Raw genomic sequence first — 13,773 nt, 5'->3', positions numbered from 1 at the left:
CACACACACACACACACACACACACACACACACATTCCACGAGTGGAGGTGCTGACACTTTCCAGAGGGTTAAGTGGGTGAGTGTCCGTTTTATTGCCCATTACGGCCACAGATCCATTAAATCTCTTTGCTATTGCTCACTGGATCCTAATGGCTAAACACTACAGAGGAGGCTGAGGAGAGACAGAAAGAGATGACCAGCAATGGAATCAAACAGTGGGCATGTTGAGGGTGACACCCCCTTTCATTTTAATTTTTACTCAAATAACACATACATACGTGGAAATTTGTGACGCTACTGTTGAATTACATTTACATTTTCAAGTTTACACTATCATTTTAATATAGTCCCCTATAGGCTTCCGTACACACACAAGGGCCTTGTCTCAGTCAAGATGGAATCTATTATTCCTTTGTTTCCCTGCAGCTTCTGGAGGGATCTGAGCCTGGGTAAGAGGGAGGGAGGGTGTGTGTGTGTGTGTGTGTGTGTGTGTGAGAGAGAGAGCGAGAGAGAGGGAAGCAAGGTAGACAGCTGAATGCTAGCAACAAACTGAGTGTGTGTGATTGGCAGGGAGAGAAAGACAAGCACCAGCAAGAGGAAAAAGGAAAACAACTGCCAAGGGAAAAGGGACAAGGGAAAGACAGAGGCAGAGGAAATAGTAGCTGTGTGTTAAGACAGAAAGAGACAGGGAGACACAACTGTATACATGTGTGTCCATGTCCTGATGTCTGTCTGGATATGAGCAATCATTAAGCCAGAGGCAGAAGTCAGACTGCACAACCAGACCTCACAGACGCAGACAGACTGTGTGTGTGTGTGTGTGTGTGTGTGTGTGTGTGTGTGTGTGAGAGAGAGAGAAGGAAATCAAAAATTAAGGACAGGGCATGAGGAGACAGCAAGGGGAAAAAAAGAGATTGGAAAGGAGATAATGTTAAAACACACCCTTCCTAACACACACACACACACACATACCAGCCAGAGTAAAATTCCCAGCCCAGTGTCAAACTCCAGGTTTGCAATGATAATTTTGAAGCTGACACATATTTACCTGCTGTAGCCATTCTCTTTAGAAGTAGCTTCAGTTTAGTTTAAGTACTTTAAGTAGAAGTTTAAATACTGTATAATCTGCAAACACATGGTTGTGTTAACACAGCTACATTCAGCACATGTTGCCCTGCTGCCAACTTTCCCAGTGGCCAACTGTGGTACTGTAACAAAAAATACATTCCCTGCAATCCAAAAGTATTTTCCTCATGGAGGGCCTTTACAAGGACATATTGGTAAAGCTGCTAAATCTGACAGCAAACAATGTCACTTTAAAAACTTTTCTTTTTTTGCATTTAGCCTTCATTTTGAATAATGAATGCCGAAGGAGAGAGGAGTTGATCCCTGACCAGAAACATTTTTTTTTTTTTTTTTAAATCATACAATCTGGAATGAATAAACACTCTCTAAGAATGTGGTGCTCAGTTCTAACAACACATGGATAGGTTAACACAACAAAATCCAAATTAGAAATATAACCAAACATTTCTGCAACAAAGCTCCATCTGCTGCAGTTTGTCCATTTAAAGTCTGCTGTTAAAAAGTTGTTTCCTTATAACATGAGACCTTGCAATCACCTTTCTCTCACAAGAGCAGATGGTGTGACGAGAGAGAGGAAAAAAAAAAAAAAAAAACATCAGACCATGTTAACATGTTTAAAAGCTGACACACAAACACAGCGAGGCATGGGGGAAGATGAGGTGGGAAGATAAATACCGTCATCCTGTTTGCTTTCAAGAAACGTCACCTTAATTTTACTTTTATTGAAAGGAGCTGTGAAACATCTATTTTGGGTCATGGTGCAACTCCAAAGTAATGACACGGACTGACTCTGTGCGTGTGTGTGTGTGTGTGTGTGTATGTGTGTGTGTGTGTGTGTGTGTGTGTCCGTCAGTCTAACCAGGCTCTTAATGTGTGATTACAATCTATGTCAACAACTTTTTACCTCTATAGATGCGGGTGCTTAGCATTTTTACTTGATAGCAAACTAAAACAACTCCTCAGTTTGGTCTGAGAGTTTACTTTTTAAGTCAAATACATGCGTGTGAGAAATGTGCACTACAGCGTTCATGTGCTGCTTTGAGACGACTGAAAGAACAAGCGATGTGAGATAACACTCAAAATGCCACTAGAGCTCAGCAACAGGAAAATCACAGTAAACTTAAACAAGTCAAACCAGCTCCCTGCATTAGGTCAAATGGCAGATCCGACACAGATCAGAGAGTGGTGTGTGGGTTTGTGTATTGTGTGTATATATTGTGTGTCTGTCTGACACACAGCTATGTGGAGCGGAGTCTGGTTACACTCCAGCAAAGGGAACACCTCACTGCTCTGTCTGTCAACATTTGTGTGATGCAGTTAGACCTTATAAGGTTGTGTGGCTGCTCCAGAGTTACAATAGAGTATAAAAAAAAACAAGATGACAAATTTGACTGAAAAAGAAACAAAGACAGGAAATGTAAGAGCAAATGAATGGGGAGGAAACAAAGAAGCTACAGAGGGAAAAGGTAAAGCTTAAACGTTTGAGAGTGAGAGACAGAGAGATGGAAGGAGGTCGAGAGAAAGAAGATGCCAAGAGGTTGCATGCTTTCCTCTCTTTCACCCCATTACTCATCCCCACTCTCACTCTCCTAATCCTCGCTCTCTTTTCTCCCCTCTCTACCTTACTCCCTCTCCCGCCTTTCTATTCTTTCTCCTGTTTTCCTCTGAACCCATGAGCAACAGGATGTTTAAGATGGACAGACTTTTAACATTCCTTCTAGAATCAGATAATGAAATGACAAATCAAAATGGGAAAACTGATTCCCACGGAAGTCAAATAGTGTCTGGCAGAAACCATTCTTCTGAATCTGCAGGAGGTGCTGTATTAATAATATAACTCAGTAATTCTCTCGCTGCCAACACTGCTGTCAAATTTATCTACTGTTCAGGCCACAAATTTGAGGGTTTCTAATCACAGGAGAACCTTAATGTGTTCACTTCTCAAATATTTGGCAACAATTCAGGATGTCTGCATTTCCTGAAAAAAGTCTCTACAGCTAATGTCTTGAAATTCTCTAACAAAAAAAAAAAAGTATCATTAATGTCTCTAATATCCCTAGAAAAAAAATATTCTTGTTTGTGATGTTTTTGTTTACAATTGAAGAGGCACCGAAACTTAAGCAGCAAATTTAAGAAAACGAGTTCATTTATAGCCACTGTGGGTGACTTAGCGTAGGTTAGTTAGGTTTTAACGAAGATTAGAGGCTTTGTGAGTTTTCTCTGTTGGCGCACAATTACTACTGCTCTCCTTTTGTCCACGGTCTTCTTTTGACAACATCTCTCTCGTCATCTCCAGTGACGGACGTGGCTACACTCCCGCTTCTCTCTCTGTGCTGAACATGGCCGAACGCCTCACTTGATTAATGGGAGATCAGCTCTTTCCATCTTTCAGCCGCCTCAGCGACTTATTTGGCAAAAAAAAAAAAAAAAAACTTTCAGCATCTCACACAAAACTGCAGCAGTGGTAGAAAAAGGCAAGGCAAGATAGGCAGTAGAGTGGGATAGATTATTGCGCAGGAAATTGTGTTTAGGGAAATGGCCTCTTCCTGTTTTTGTGGCCCATCAAGCTGATCTAAGAGTCTCAGTGAAACTAACTCTGAAACACCACCTACTGACATAAATGCAGTGTGACGCAACACATATCAGTGTGCAGTACCTCGCACACACTTTCATTGTTTTGGCAGCTTGCCCTTATAAATTAAGAGCTGCTGAAATAAGTGATGTTTTCAACTATTTCCATGTGTTGCTATGCGCTAAGCATTCACAGTTTCCAAAAACCTAGAAATGCACTGACAAATCCCAGAGGCCTGTCAGTAAAATGCAAGTGAAATATAACGGCTATAATTTATAACACCTTGATATGAAGTTAAACCAATCATGTTTAGATTAAAACTAGAGATGGTTGGGGTTGATTAAGGGTGTGTTGCAGTTGCTAACGACAACTAAACACACACAAATCAATGTAAACACTGTACCTTGATGTCAAAGTTACAGTCAAATCGCTTGATGAGGACGATGAAGGCGCCCGTCAAGTTGTCTCTTGGAGGGGGCTCGATGGGCTCACACGCATTTTCTGGCCGTGCACCAATCAGGAAACCCTGTGGGGATGACATCAACAGACATGTAAGTGACTTACATGCAAGTTTAAGCAAATTTCATTCCTTGAAAGTCTAACAGCCAATGATGAGTCATTTTCCAAAAGCACCGGTATAGAAAGCACTGAGTGTAGAAAGAGTGTAAAAAGTCTTAACAAACTGAAATCCTGACTGTTTCTAGACATGTCCTGGAGAAGCTGTATGTGAAAACGCAAATGTCAAAATCAGTTGAACCGGACATTGAACGGACTTAATACTTCCAGCAAGTCCATGTAATGTACGATTGAGCCCATGTCTAAATAGAGCAGGTGATTGTCCGGAGAATCCACAGTGAGCGTGTTGATTATGTTTCTACCGTTTCTACTGCACGCTTTATCCATACGGATCAAAAGGACCTGTCATTATGATTAACTATTACATTGATGAAAACCTAATGACTTTGCTTGACGTTCATTCAGTTTTTACTAATTTCTGCATCAGAACTTGAACTTGAAACTTGTCAACTAAAAAACCTCCCATGCGTAGGTAGAGGTTTTTGCTCAGGGGCACTGATGTCTGCAGATTCAAAGTGACAGTAATGCTAATCATCTCATTTTCTCACACCTATGAGATAGCGGTGGTCATTTCTAAGCTGGATTTGATCATTTTGTCAGTGTTCAATATGATTTATATTGATAGTTGCTGAACTGTAGGCAAGTATTTTAAAACGCGCATCATAATAGCAAGGTTTTTTTGCGTTTTTTTTATGAACAAATCACAGACCTTTCCGATATATAATCACACCATTTTGTCACATCTTTAGGACATTTACCAGGCTAGATACAACAGTTAAATCCCTGGACCCAGTCTCAGCTCCCTGACTCAGAATGTGAGCGGAGCCATCTTTGTTCAACCTTCCTGCTGCTCCCAGATTAACAGCATCCATCACAGCCACAGATGAAACACAAACTTGAACTGCTGCAGCCCCAGATGTAACACTGGCAAATCAAACATTAATTTAACATGGTAATGCATGCATAATGGATACAGAACTTTCCACTGGAATGAAGATTACTGACACAGAGAAAGGATGCACGTGTGTGTATAATATGTATGTGTAATATAGTCAAGCTGTTGTTCTCATTTTGCCCTTAAAACCTCTGGTCCTTGTATTCCCCATCTTTCTTTCTCTGCTGCTTCCTGTCTTAGTCCAATTTCCACTTTTGAAGTGGCTGATGAGAGGGAGATAGTGAGAGGAAGAGAGACAGAGAGGCTGACAGAGTGATAAAGGAAAGGAGAACAAAGGCAAGAACAGCAAAAGATACAAATAGGAAGGGAATCAGATACCGCCCAAAATACAGAGGAAAGAGGAAAAAATGATAGAGAAAGACAAAAATAGAAAGGTGAAGAGAAAGATAGACAGAGCAGATAAATGAACAAGAGATGATGAAAGGAAAACACATCAGAGATGAGGCGGGGGGGTCATGATGTGATATACATTTCTGAACCTCCGCTGCTCTTATGCAAGTGTAACTAACACTACTGCATGCGTGCGTGAGAGTGTGTGTGTGTGTGTGTGTGTCTCAGAGGCAGGGTGGTAGACAGGAAGTGTGGACTGCTGTGGGACTCTGGGACTAGGCACTTTCAGCTCTCTCTCTCTCGCTCTCTTAAAGCCAACGCTTTAAAAAAAAAAAAAACAGCCTCTATATCGAGGAGAGTCTGCACTTTTTCTCTCTGTCACACACACACACACACACACACACAAACACACACACACACACACACACACACACACAGTAAGCAGCAAACTGATTTTCTGCGAGTGTATCTTGCCGGCTGCCACACCAACTCAACTCCAAAACAGTATCTGAGCCAGGAAGACAACAGTGACACATCACATTTACGAACAAATCTGTGGGATCGTGCAACAGTACAGAGACAAAATTGCTGACTCACTGCACTGTCTGCTTATAGTTTAACATTAACAGAACCTGATGTATGTAAGGTTAAATGCGGGGATCCGGGAGATCTGTGAAATCTCACATCAGGGAGGAGAAACATGTGAGGAATCACCCGCTGCCCTCACCACCATCACCTCTGGGTGCCTCCTCCAGTGCAGCCCTGCCTTGCCGCTAAATGACATCACTGTGCCACTGCCTCACATTCCTCCTCCTGACTTTGAAACCAGTGGCAAGAGCGCCCTCTGTTGGGTAGAAAAAACATGAAAAAAAAAAAAAAAAAAAACACCTGCCAGCACTGCAGAATGCAGCGACGAGAGCAGGGTGAAAAACAGGAAATAACTGGGGAAGGAGGGGGAATCCTGAAAACGCAGACTGAAAGGAGATGAAAATGCAGTCTGTGCAAGGATAACACTTTAGACTCATCTAATACCACCTTAAAACTCATAACACATAAACCGGCTATTCTGCCAGACTTCAAGCTACAGCAGCAGCTTACAAATTGTGACATGGAGCTTTTCTGTAAAACAAAATTTATATTTTCACCATCCTGCAGTGTCGCTATTACTCTGATTTTGAGGCCCTGTTGATTCTGTTCCAGGACGTATTCATGCCCCTATGTGAGCTGTAAGTACAGTATGTTCCTAAAGTAACATCACTAGGCAGGTTTACATGGACCCTAAGATTCAGGTTATAACAAGTTTAAAAGCCCAAATAGAATAAAAATGCTCCATATAAACATCTCATCAGAATAAACAGGCCCAGACCAACTGAAATTTCAGTTACAGAGAGGTAGTTGAAAGCTTTTCATAAACCTATCAAAAGAAAAAATGTACCGTGTAAACGATTTAAGGCGTCAGCGCGTGATAACACCAGACCATATTAAAATCAGATCCTATGTAAACAGTTGAAATCTTTAATCAGAATGAAAAAACATGTGCATGTAACTGCAGCTAATGTGACAGATTTCTGTATATTTATGGTATTTTGTAGATAACAAGAATAAAAACCTAAAAACTTAAGAATTTAGTTTGTCTTTCGCCTTGAATGGGTTAAAAAAAATTACAGTTAGAGAACCTTTGCTGCTTCTTTTGGCTCCCACGGTACTAGAAAAAGTGTAGTTTAAAAGGACAACTTTGACCTGACCATGTGTTTTCATAGAGACCTAGAATTGAAAACAGCCGATATGAAACTTCTCAGAGAATCTGTGCAAAACAAGTCAATTTGCAAATATCTTTTTGTTTCCTCTTGTTGTACTGTAAATCAAAAAAACTACAGAGTGCACTAATAAAGCTCTCAATGTGATTTTCTATTGTTGTACAATTCAACAGGAAAAGGGAGGGTGGTTTTCTGGTGGACTATACCACATTACCGCACAGTGATCACACTTAATCCTGTCAGTAAAAATCTCACTGTAAGGCCTGTATGCAGATAGAGAAAAACAGTGGTATTAATAACTCCCCGTAGGACTGGGACTTCCTGTAAGCAGATTAAAGCTTGTGCGACTCCACATTCAGCTTCAGATTCAGACTCCCCACTTTAACCTTACCTAAGCCACTTCAAAACCCCCTCCCTCATGCATGACCACAACAGGAAGCATGTGAAGCTGCAGAGCTTGTTTTCAGACTGACATATAGACTAGTTTACACATTGTGTTTAATTTCTATGCCCTATGCTTTTTATCATTACAATTCTATGACCACCATATTTACATACACTGACCCTTGACGTTCATTCAGAGGCCTATCCTATTACTGCACTGAACCTGGACACGAATGCCAGTGAAATTGGGCGACTGAAAAAAAAAAAAAAAGTGGGATTGTTTCTGGGTCAAACTTGAGACTGGCTGAGAAAATGTGGGTGAAGAAACTGAACAAGAAACGCATGAAACTCCCACAACAGAACCAGAGGAAGACAGAGTGAAGCAGCCAATTAAGACACTGACTCATTTTATCACTGTAAACTTACAGTAAGTCACCCAGACACTTACAGGAACGATCCCTGTCTGCTGTATAACAGCTATGATTATTTCATTAGCATACATTTACCATAAACAGCCACAGGACAAATGACTCATTCAGGTGTATTAAGTAAACAGATTACTGCTTCATCTTGTAGAATCTGAAAAAAGACACTCACATCTCCCTTTTAGTGTCAGTATTTCATGTTGACACAGCAGGTGTGCATGTGAGTACATTTAACTACTGGCCGAGAGCAAAAGAGAAGTGGTTCCCAAAAGTAGCGTCCAAGGACTTTCAAGGTTCTTGAAGACCTCCCAGACTCTCCAGGTTTAAATTTCAATGCAACATCTAACTGTTAATATGAGTGCCTTGGAATGAGATCTTTTGATCTAAGATGTATTTCTGGCCCCCGTGTGTGGGGTGGTTGTCACAGAAAAATGGCATCTCTCTATATTATCTACACCTGCTTATCCTGTGCAAGGTTGCAGGGCCTTTCCTACCTCAGACTGACCAACATCCTGAACAAGTAGCCAGTCCATCACACCCCTGCCAACACATGGCCACAATCATACCCATGGACAATTTTGAGTCTTCAGTTCACCTAACTTGCATGTCTTTGGACTGTGGGAGAAAAGTGGAGTCAGCAGAGGAAACTTCATGTAGAAACTGGGGAAACAAGCAAAAATTCTTAATATACAAGTTCAACACACTTCACAGTATAGCACTTCCTCATGAGCTATTTGTAAACCAACAGACAAACAATGAATTCAAACCCAATCCATCAAATTCTTGAAGCTAGAGTTTAACTTGAGCCTGAGGAAATAACTGCACAGAGGTTTGTGCCTTTGTGCATTTACAAACTAATAAAAAGAAATTCCTTCTGCTGCTACTAAAATTAGCAAGCTAGTCTGATATATTTTGGAGCAATATTAGATGTGGTGATAATATTGTATCTCTTTTGTGATCTCTGGAAAAGAAACAGAAACCAGGCTTTATGTCACATGAGAAGGAATATTTAATATATATATTTTTACCTTATTTTTCCATATCTTAACAGGGTGAGTGTTTACACTTCTTCTGAGGCTTTATAACTGGCCCCATCTCCTTTCCCTGCAACATCCAAACCACAAAGACTTTCCAAAGGAAACTCGAGCGTCTCCTCTCAGTCTGTGTGTGCAGATCCTATAATTGTGGCAGTGAAAGTGGGTACAGAAATGGAATAAAAACCAAAAGCCTGAAAGTCAAGTTGCATGCTGAGAAATGTCATAAGAAAATGGAAGTTATTCTAAGTTGGGTATCAATTCTTAGCCAGAGTCACAATGCTGAATCCCGTGTACACAGGGTGTAGCCCAGACCTCTGTTGATCGTTCCTCTCTCTAAACCTTTATCTACTGTAGTCTAGGGTTAGGGTTAGAAAAATCCCCCATAAATGAATGCGTACTATGTTGTGGAGCTATCTCTACAACAATATTAAGAAAACCATTTCAGAAACATAAAACGTAGCAAAATTATACTTTAGTATACTTTTACTCCGATTCATTTCAGAATCTAGCTTATACTGCTGAGCATGTGTGTGATTTTACATGAAAAACAGTATGATGAGCCTGAATGGCACCAACTGCATATGTTGTCTGATTTTCCACCACTTGGGCCAGCAACAGGATTAAAATGCAACTTAATCAATTACACATTAATAATCAATTTCACACCACACAGATTACAAGTGTACTTATGATTACGCATAACTAAAATTTTGAATGCAGGAATTTTACTAGTTATTATGTATTATTTCCCATTATGGTGTTGCTACTTCTACTTAAGTAAAAAACAAATATATATATATATCTTCTACCACTTGAATTTACAATTTAGAAACAAATGAATGGTCAGTTGATTAATGTGCTGCCAGTCTGTTTGTTTTTTACCATCATACATACAAGACATGCTTTCACTTTTCTTTCCAAAGCCAGGATTAGCTTTTTCTGCACCATTGCACCACACAACAAAAGCAAAGGGAACAGACTCTCCCAACTGTTCATACCAATCTAAATTTTTATGATAAAACAATATTTATGATGCAAATGTAGAGATTTTTAAGTTTTCACCAGACTTTAGTGTGGTTTCAGACTGGCAAGCACTGTTATGCTACATTTGAACTGAACCTTAATTTCCGAAATGAAACTACCAATATGTACATGTCAGAAATTAAACAAAGCATAAGTGTTGCGTAGTGCGGGTGGACACAGGCTTGCAGTTGCCTTGCTTTGAGGCAACTGTAAACAGCCCCGGTTGTGTAAGTGGAAACAGGGAAGGCTCTGTTTGAAGCCTTGCTCCCTGTGGGGAATCCTCTGGAGACAAACAGGCTTGTGCTGCCTTGTGATGCCAGAGGTTTCTCCAGGCCTTATACAGCTGCAGTGCTGCAGAACTAAAACATCTTAAGTGAGTTTATCTCAAAATTCTAAAACATGCAAAATTCTGAGATGCACTACAGCATTTGCCTTGCAGTATGCATGCAATTTGGATGAGTTTTTGTAAAGTGTGCATCTTTCCTTATTGCATTTATGAAAGACTAATCATGTATAACACTGGATTTACAAAGACTGAACAGCAGGTGTATGAAAAAAAGGAAGGATGTGTGGGGAAAGAGAAAGGTGATTTATATCCTACAGAAATCTAAACAGCAATAGACAAAGAGTGAGTGCACCACTAAATATCTAAAGAGCTGCAGAGTATAAATGGTAAGAAGTCTGTATTTTTCTTTTTTTTTTACCTCTCCTGTGAATCTGGGACAGTGACCATTAAAACGACGCCCCAAAAATATTATTACTAAGATTGACAAACAAGGCAAATCTTCGGCTTCTCTGTAAAAAATGAGAAGTTCTTTTCTACCACAGCCTTACTCTGTGATAATGTGGCTGATATTGTGGATGTATTCCACATTAAAAATTTGCCTAGTGCAGCTGTCATCTGAAAGAGACAGACAGACCCAGACATAGACGGCGAATGGGAGAGTAAGTTTAGGATGGACGGATTGAATTTTGCCCTCGGGGACTAGGGCAGCATGTCTGCATGGTACTCAAGTCTCTCTGCACTGACTAGACATCAGCAGTGAGAGCAGATGCAGAGATTAGATGTGAATTAAAGACAGAGAGCGGGTAACAGAGAGGCTAAGCCTTTTCTCAGCTTTCATAACACAGAATCTTACATAAGACTAAAATGCTCACACACACATCCGCACTGAGCAACATGACTGTGCGCAATAATCCTTTCTGTTGGCCTGGACTGAGGTGAGACATTAACTAAAGCAACCCAACCTTTACCATGATCCATATCAAACATGAACATATACAGTATATATACACATGTTCACTAATTCATTTATTTTTTCTCACCACAGTGATTAAAAAGTAGTGCATGCTAGCAGTTCTGCAGTTAACGACCAAGTCCTAGAAATATCTTAATATGTGAAAGAGGTGGGAATGTTTTCAGTTTGGTGTCACACATGCACCTCTGTTACCTGTACTGACACATTTAAATACAGTTAGGATATCTGTACCTGTGGTCAACTGTGAGCGATTGTGAGCACAGTCCTTTATACATGCAGTGCACTAGTGGTTTGTTATACGTCTACATTATTTTGTTGTATTTAGTCTTTGTTGGACAACTAAACTGTGAGAAACAGAAAAAAAAGTGGGGAGAAAGTCAGTGAGTTGTGTGTATATGGTATGTGAATTAATTATCTAGACTACCGGGTGCCCCAACTTTACACTAACTGATTAACACACATAGACAAACCAGTATGTCCTGCTATAATGACCTTGAGTAAATAAATTATTAAATCCATTCTTCACTCATTTTTGAAGCACAAGCTGGCCAAGATCCCTTACAAAGTGCTTGTTCTGAAATTCTAAAACTGTAAAATGTCAGAATGTTTTCTGATATTAAATTATTTTCTAAAAGAAATTGTTTAAAGAAATGTTGCATTCCCACTGCTGTGACTTCCCATTACTCTCAGAGAGACAGGTGGTGGCAAATGGGACACGGAAACACTTGGGTATGTATGAGATGTCTGACACTCATCTCAGACCTCTCATTCCTAAAATGTAGAATGGGGTCAGAACTTGTGACAAAGCCAGAATCATGCTGTGGGACTGTCATAACGATGTCATGATGCTAAACATAGAATCTTTAAATGCAGATAAGTGGCAGTAATTATCAGTGTCCAAATATACAATGCTTAACCTGCACATAAACACAAACACAAAACAACACACCACGCATTTTGCCATCAGCTTGCTTCTGTGTGCCAAAAGCCTTTGTACAACAACAACAACTGGGCTCTTGGCTGTGGGAAACGCCACAATGACCAGCTTAGATAGCAGACATGAATCATCCCCTCTGTTTGTGTGCTTTGTGGATCAACCAGTATGCAAGTTGCTGGGTATGTGTGTGTGAGTGTGTGTGTGTTCCATTACGCATTATTAAACTTTGATGGACTTACACATAAGTCCAGCCAGTTTGATTTGTATCCTTTTTGCAGTCATTCTACAATGTGTGTTATTTTGCCATTGGAGTGTGGCGTATCTCCTTCCACTTTACCCACTCTTTTCTTTTACTTTTTTATGCTATTTTTCATGGTTAAACATTAATTCAATGGAGCTGTAAAGTGGAAACACACAAAAAAGAAATCAGAGATCATAAAAACATTGTAATGATTTGTAGAGACTTCCCATTAAGTCTACAAACCAATCAGCTAATCAGCTTGTCAGGCAAACACCTTTGATCCTTCTGCACTCACCTTCAGTCCATCGCTGGGGAGACGATAGCCAAACCTTGCAGGCATGTCATCAAAGTTGCCTGTTTTGTTGTCAAATGAGTACTGAAAGATGGGAAAATGACTTAATTACTTTTGTGTAAAGATATGGAGGATAATACATCATCAAACCAGACAAATACGATCTTCATTCAACCAAGTGAAAGCCTGACATGCTAATCAAACCTGTCTGCAAAACAAAAACAAGAAAATCAACATGGGTATAATTAGTTGCATTGGCTTATTATTGTTGCATCTTTCTATGAACAGTTTTACACTTAGCCGTGTGAAGAAGTACTCACAGCAGCGATGTCGGCCTCCACAGGCAGCAGGTTGAGGAAGGCGAAGAGCTGAACGGTGAAGATGGTGTAAATCTGCGTGGCCGACAACATCAGCATTCCCAGGGACAACAGCATCTTGGCATCACGTTACAACGCCCAGCTGCTATGCCACTCAGTCATAAACGTACACAACCATAAACACACGCACACACATACACACAGCACACACAATGGCCTGTTGTTGTCACACCTAGAAAAGACACCAATATTTGTTATATGTAAAGACGTTACTCACTGACAATGATAAAAGTGTTGATATTTCTTGATTTAAATGTTCACTCTTGTAATGCAAACACCCAAATTTAAAACATTTGTTTGTATTAGCTGTAAGACCAGCTAGAAACAGGAGCGCATGGTTTCTCACACGCTGTATCACATCATTTTAAACTATTGTATGTTGATTTACAGTACATTTCCTTAAAGCAGACTGGGACACATTAAGTAAGAATTAAATGGGGCTAATGCAATCTTCAGCACTCAATTTTTTTTTGCAATCTTCCTCAGCGGTGACATGAATTATGTATTATTGTTTGCCCCCC

At 40.1% G+C, this 13,773-nt stretch overlaps 1 protein-coding gene across 1 annotated transcript in view; it reads right to left on the bottom strand.

Moving 5' to 3' along the window:
* Positions 1 to 13,773, bottom strand: part of rnf13 (ring finger protein 13) — a 41,125-nt gene that overhangs the window by 24,361 nt on the left and 2,991 nt on the right. The window contains exons 2-4 of the mRNA XM_023399842.2: positions 13,196 to 13,424; positions 12,879 to 12,959; positions 4,063 to 4,185 (exon numbers count right to left, since the gene is read on the bottom strand). Coding sequence (XP_023255610.1) covers positions 4,063 to 4,185; positions 12,879 to 12,959; positions 13,196 to 13,309 — 318 coding nt within the window. The 5' untranslated portion in view covers positions 13,310 to 13,424. The remainder of the gene's footprint in view (positions 1 to 4,062; positions 4,186 to 12,878; positions 12,960 to 13,195; positions 13,425 to 13,773) is intronic.

This window comes from Seriola lalandi, unplaced genomic scaffold, assembly GCF_002814215.2.
Source record: "Seriola lalandi dorsalis isolate HSWRI2012SDOR001 ecotype SW California unplaced genomic scaffold, Sedor1 jcf7180002052122, whole genome shotgun sequence".
Taxonomy (NCBI): Eukaryota; Metazoa; Chordata; class Actinopteri; order Carangiformes; family Carangidae; genus Seriola; species Seriola lalandi.
The sequence above is the reverse complement of the archived record's forward strand: the minus strand, read 5'-3'. Positions and strand labels throughout refer to the sequence as shown.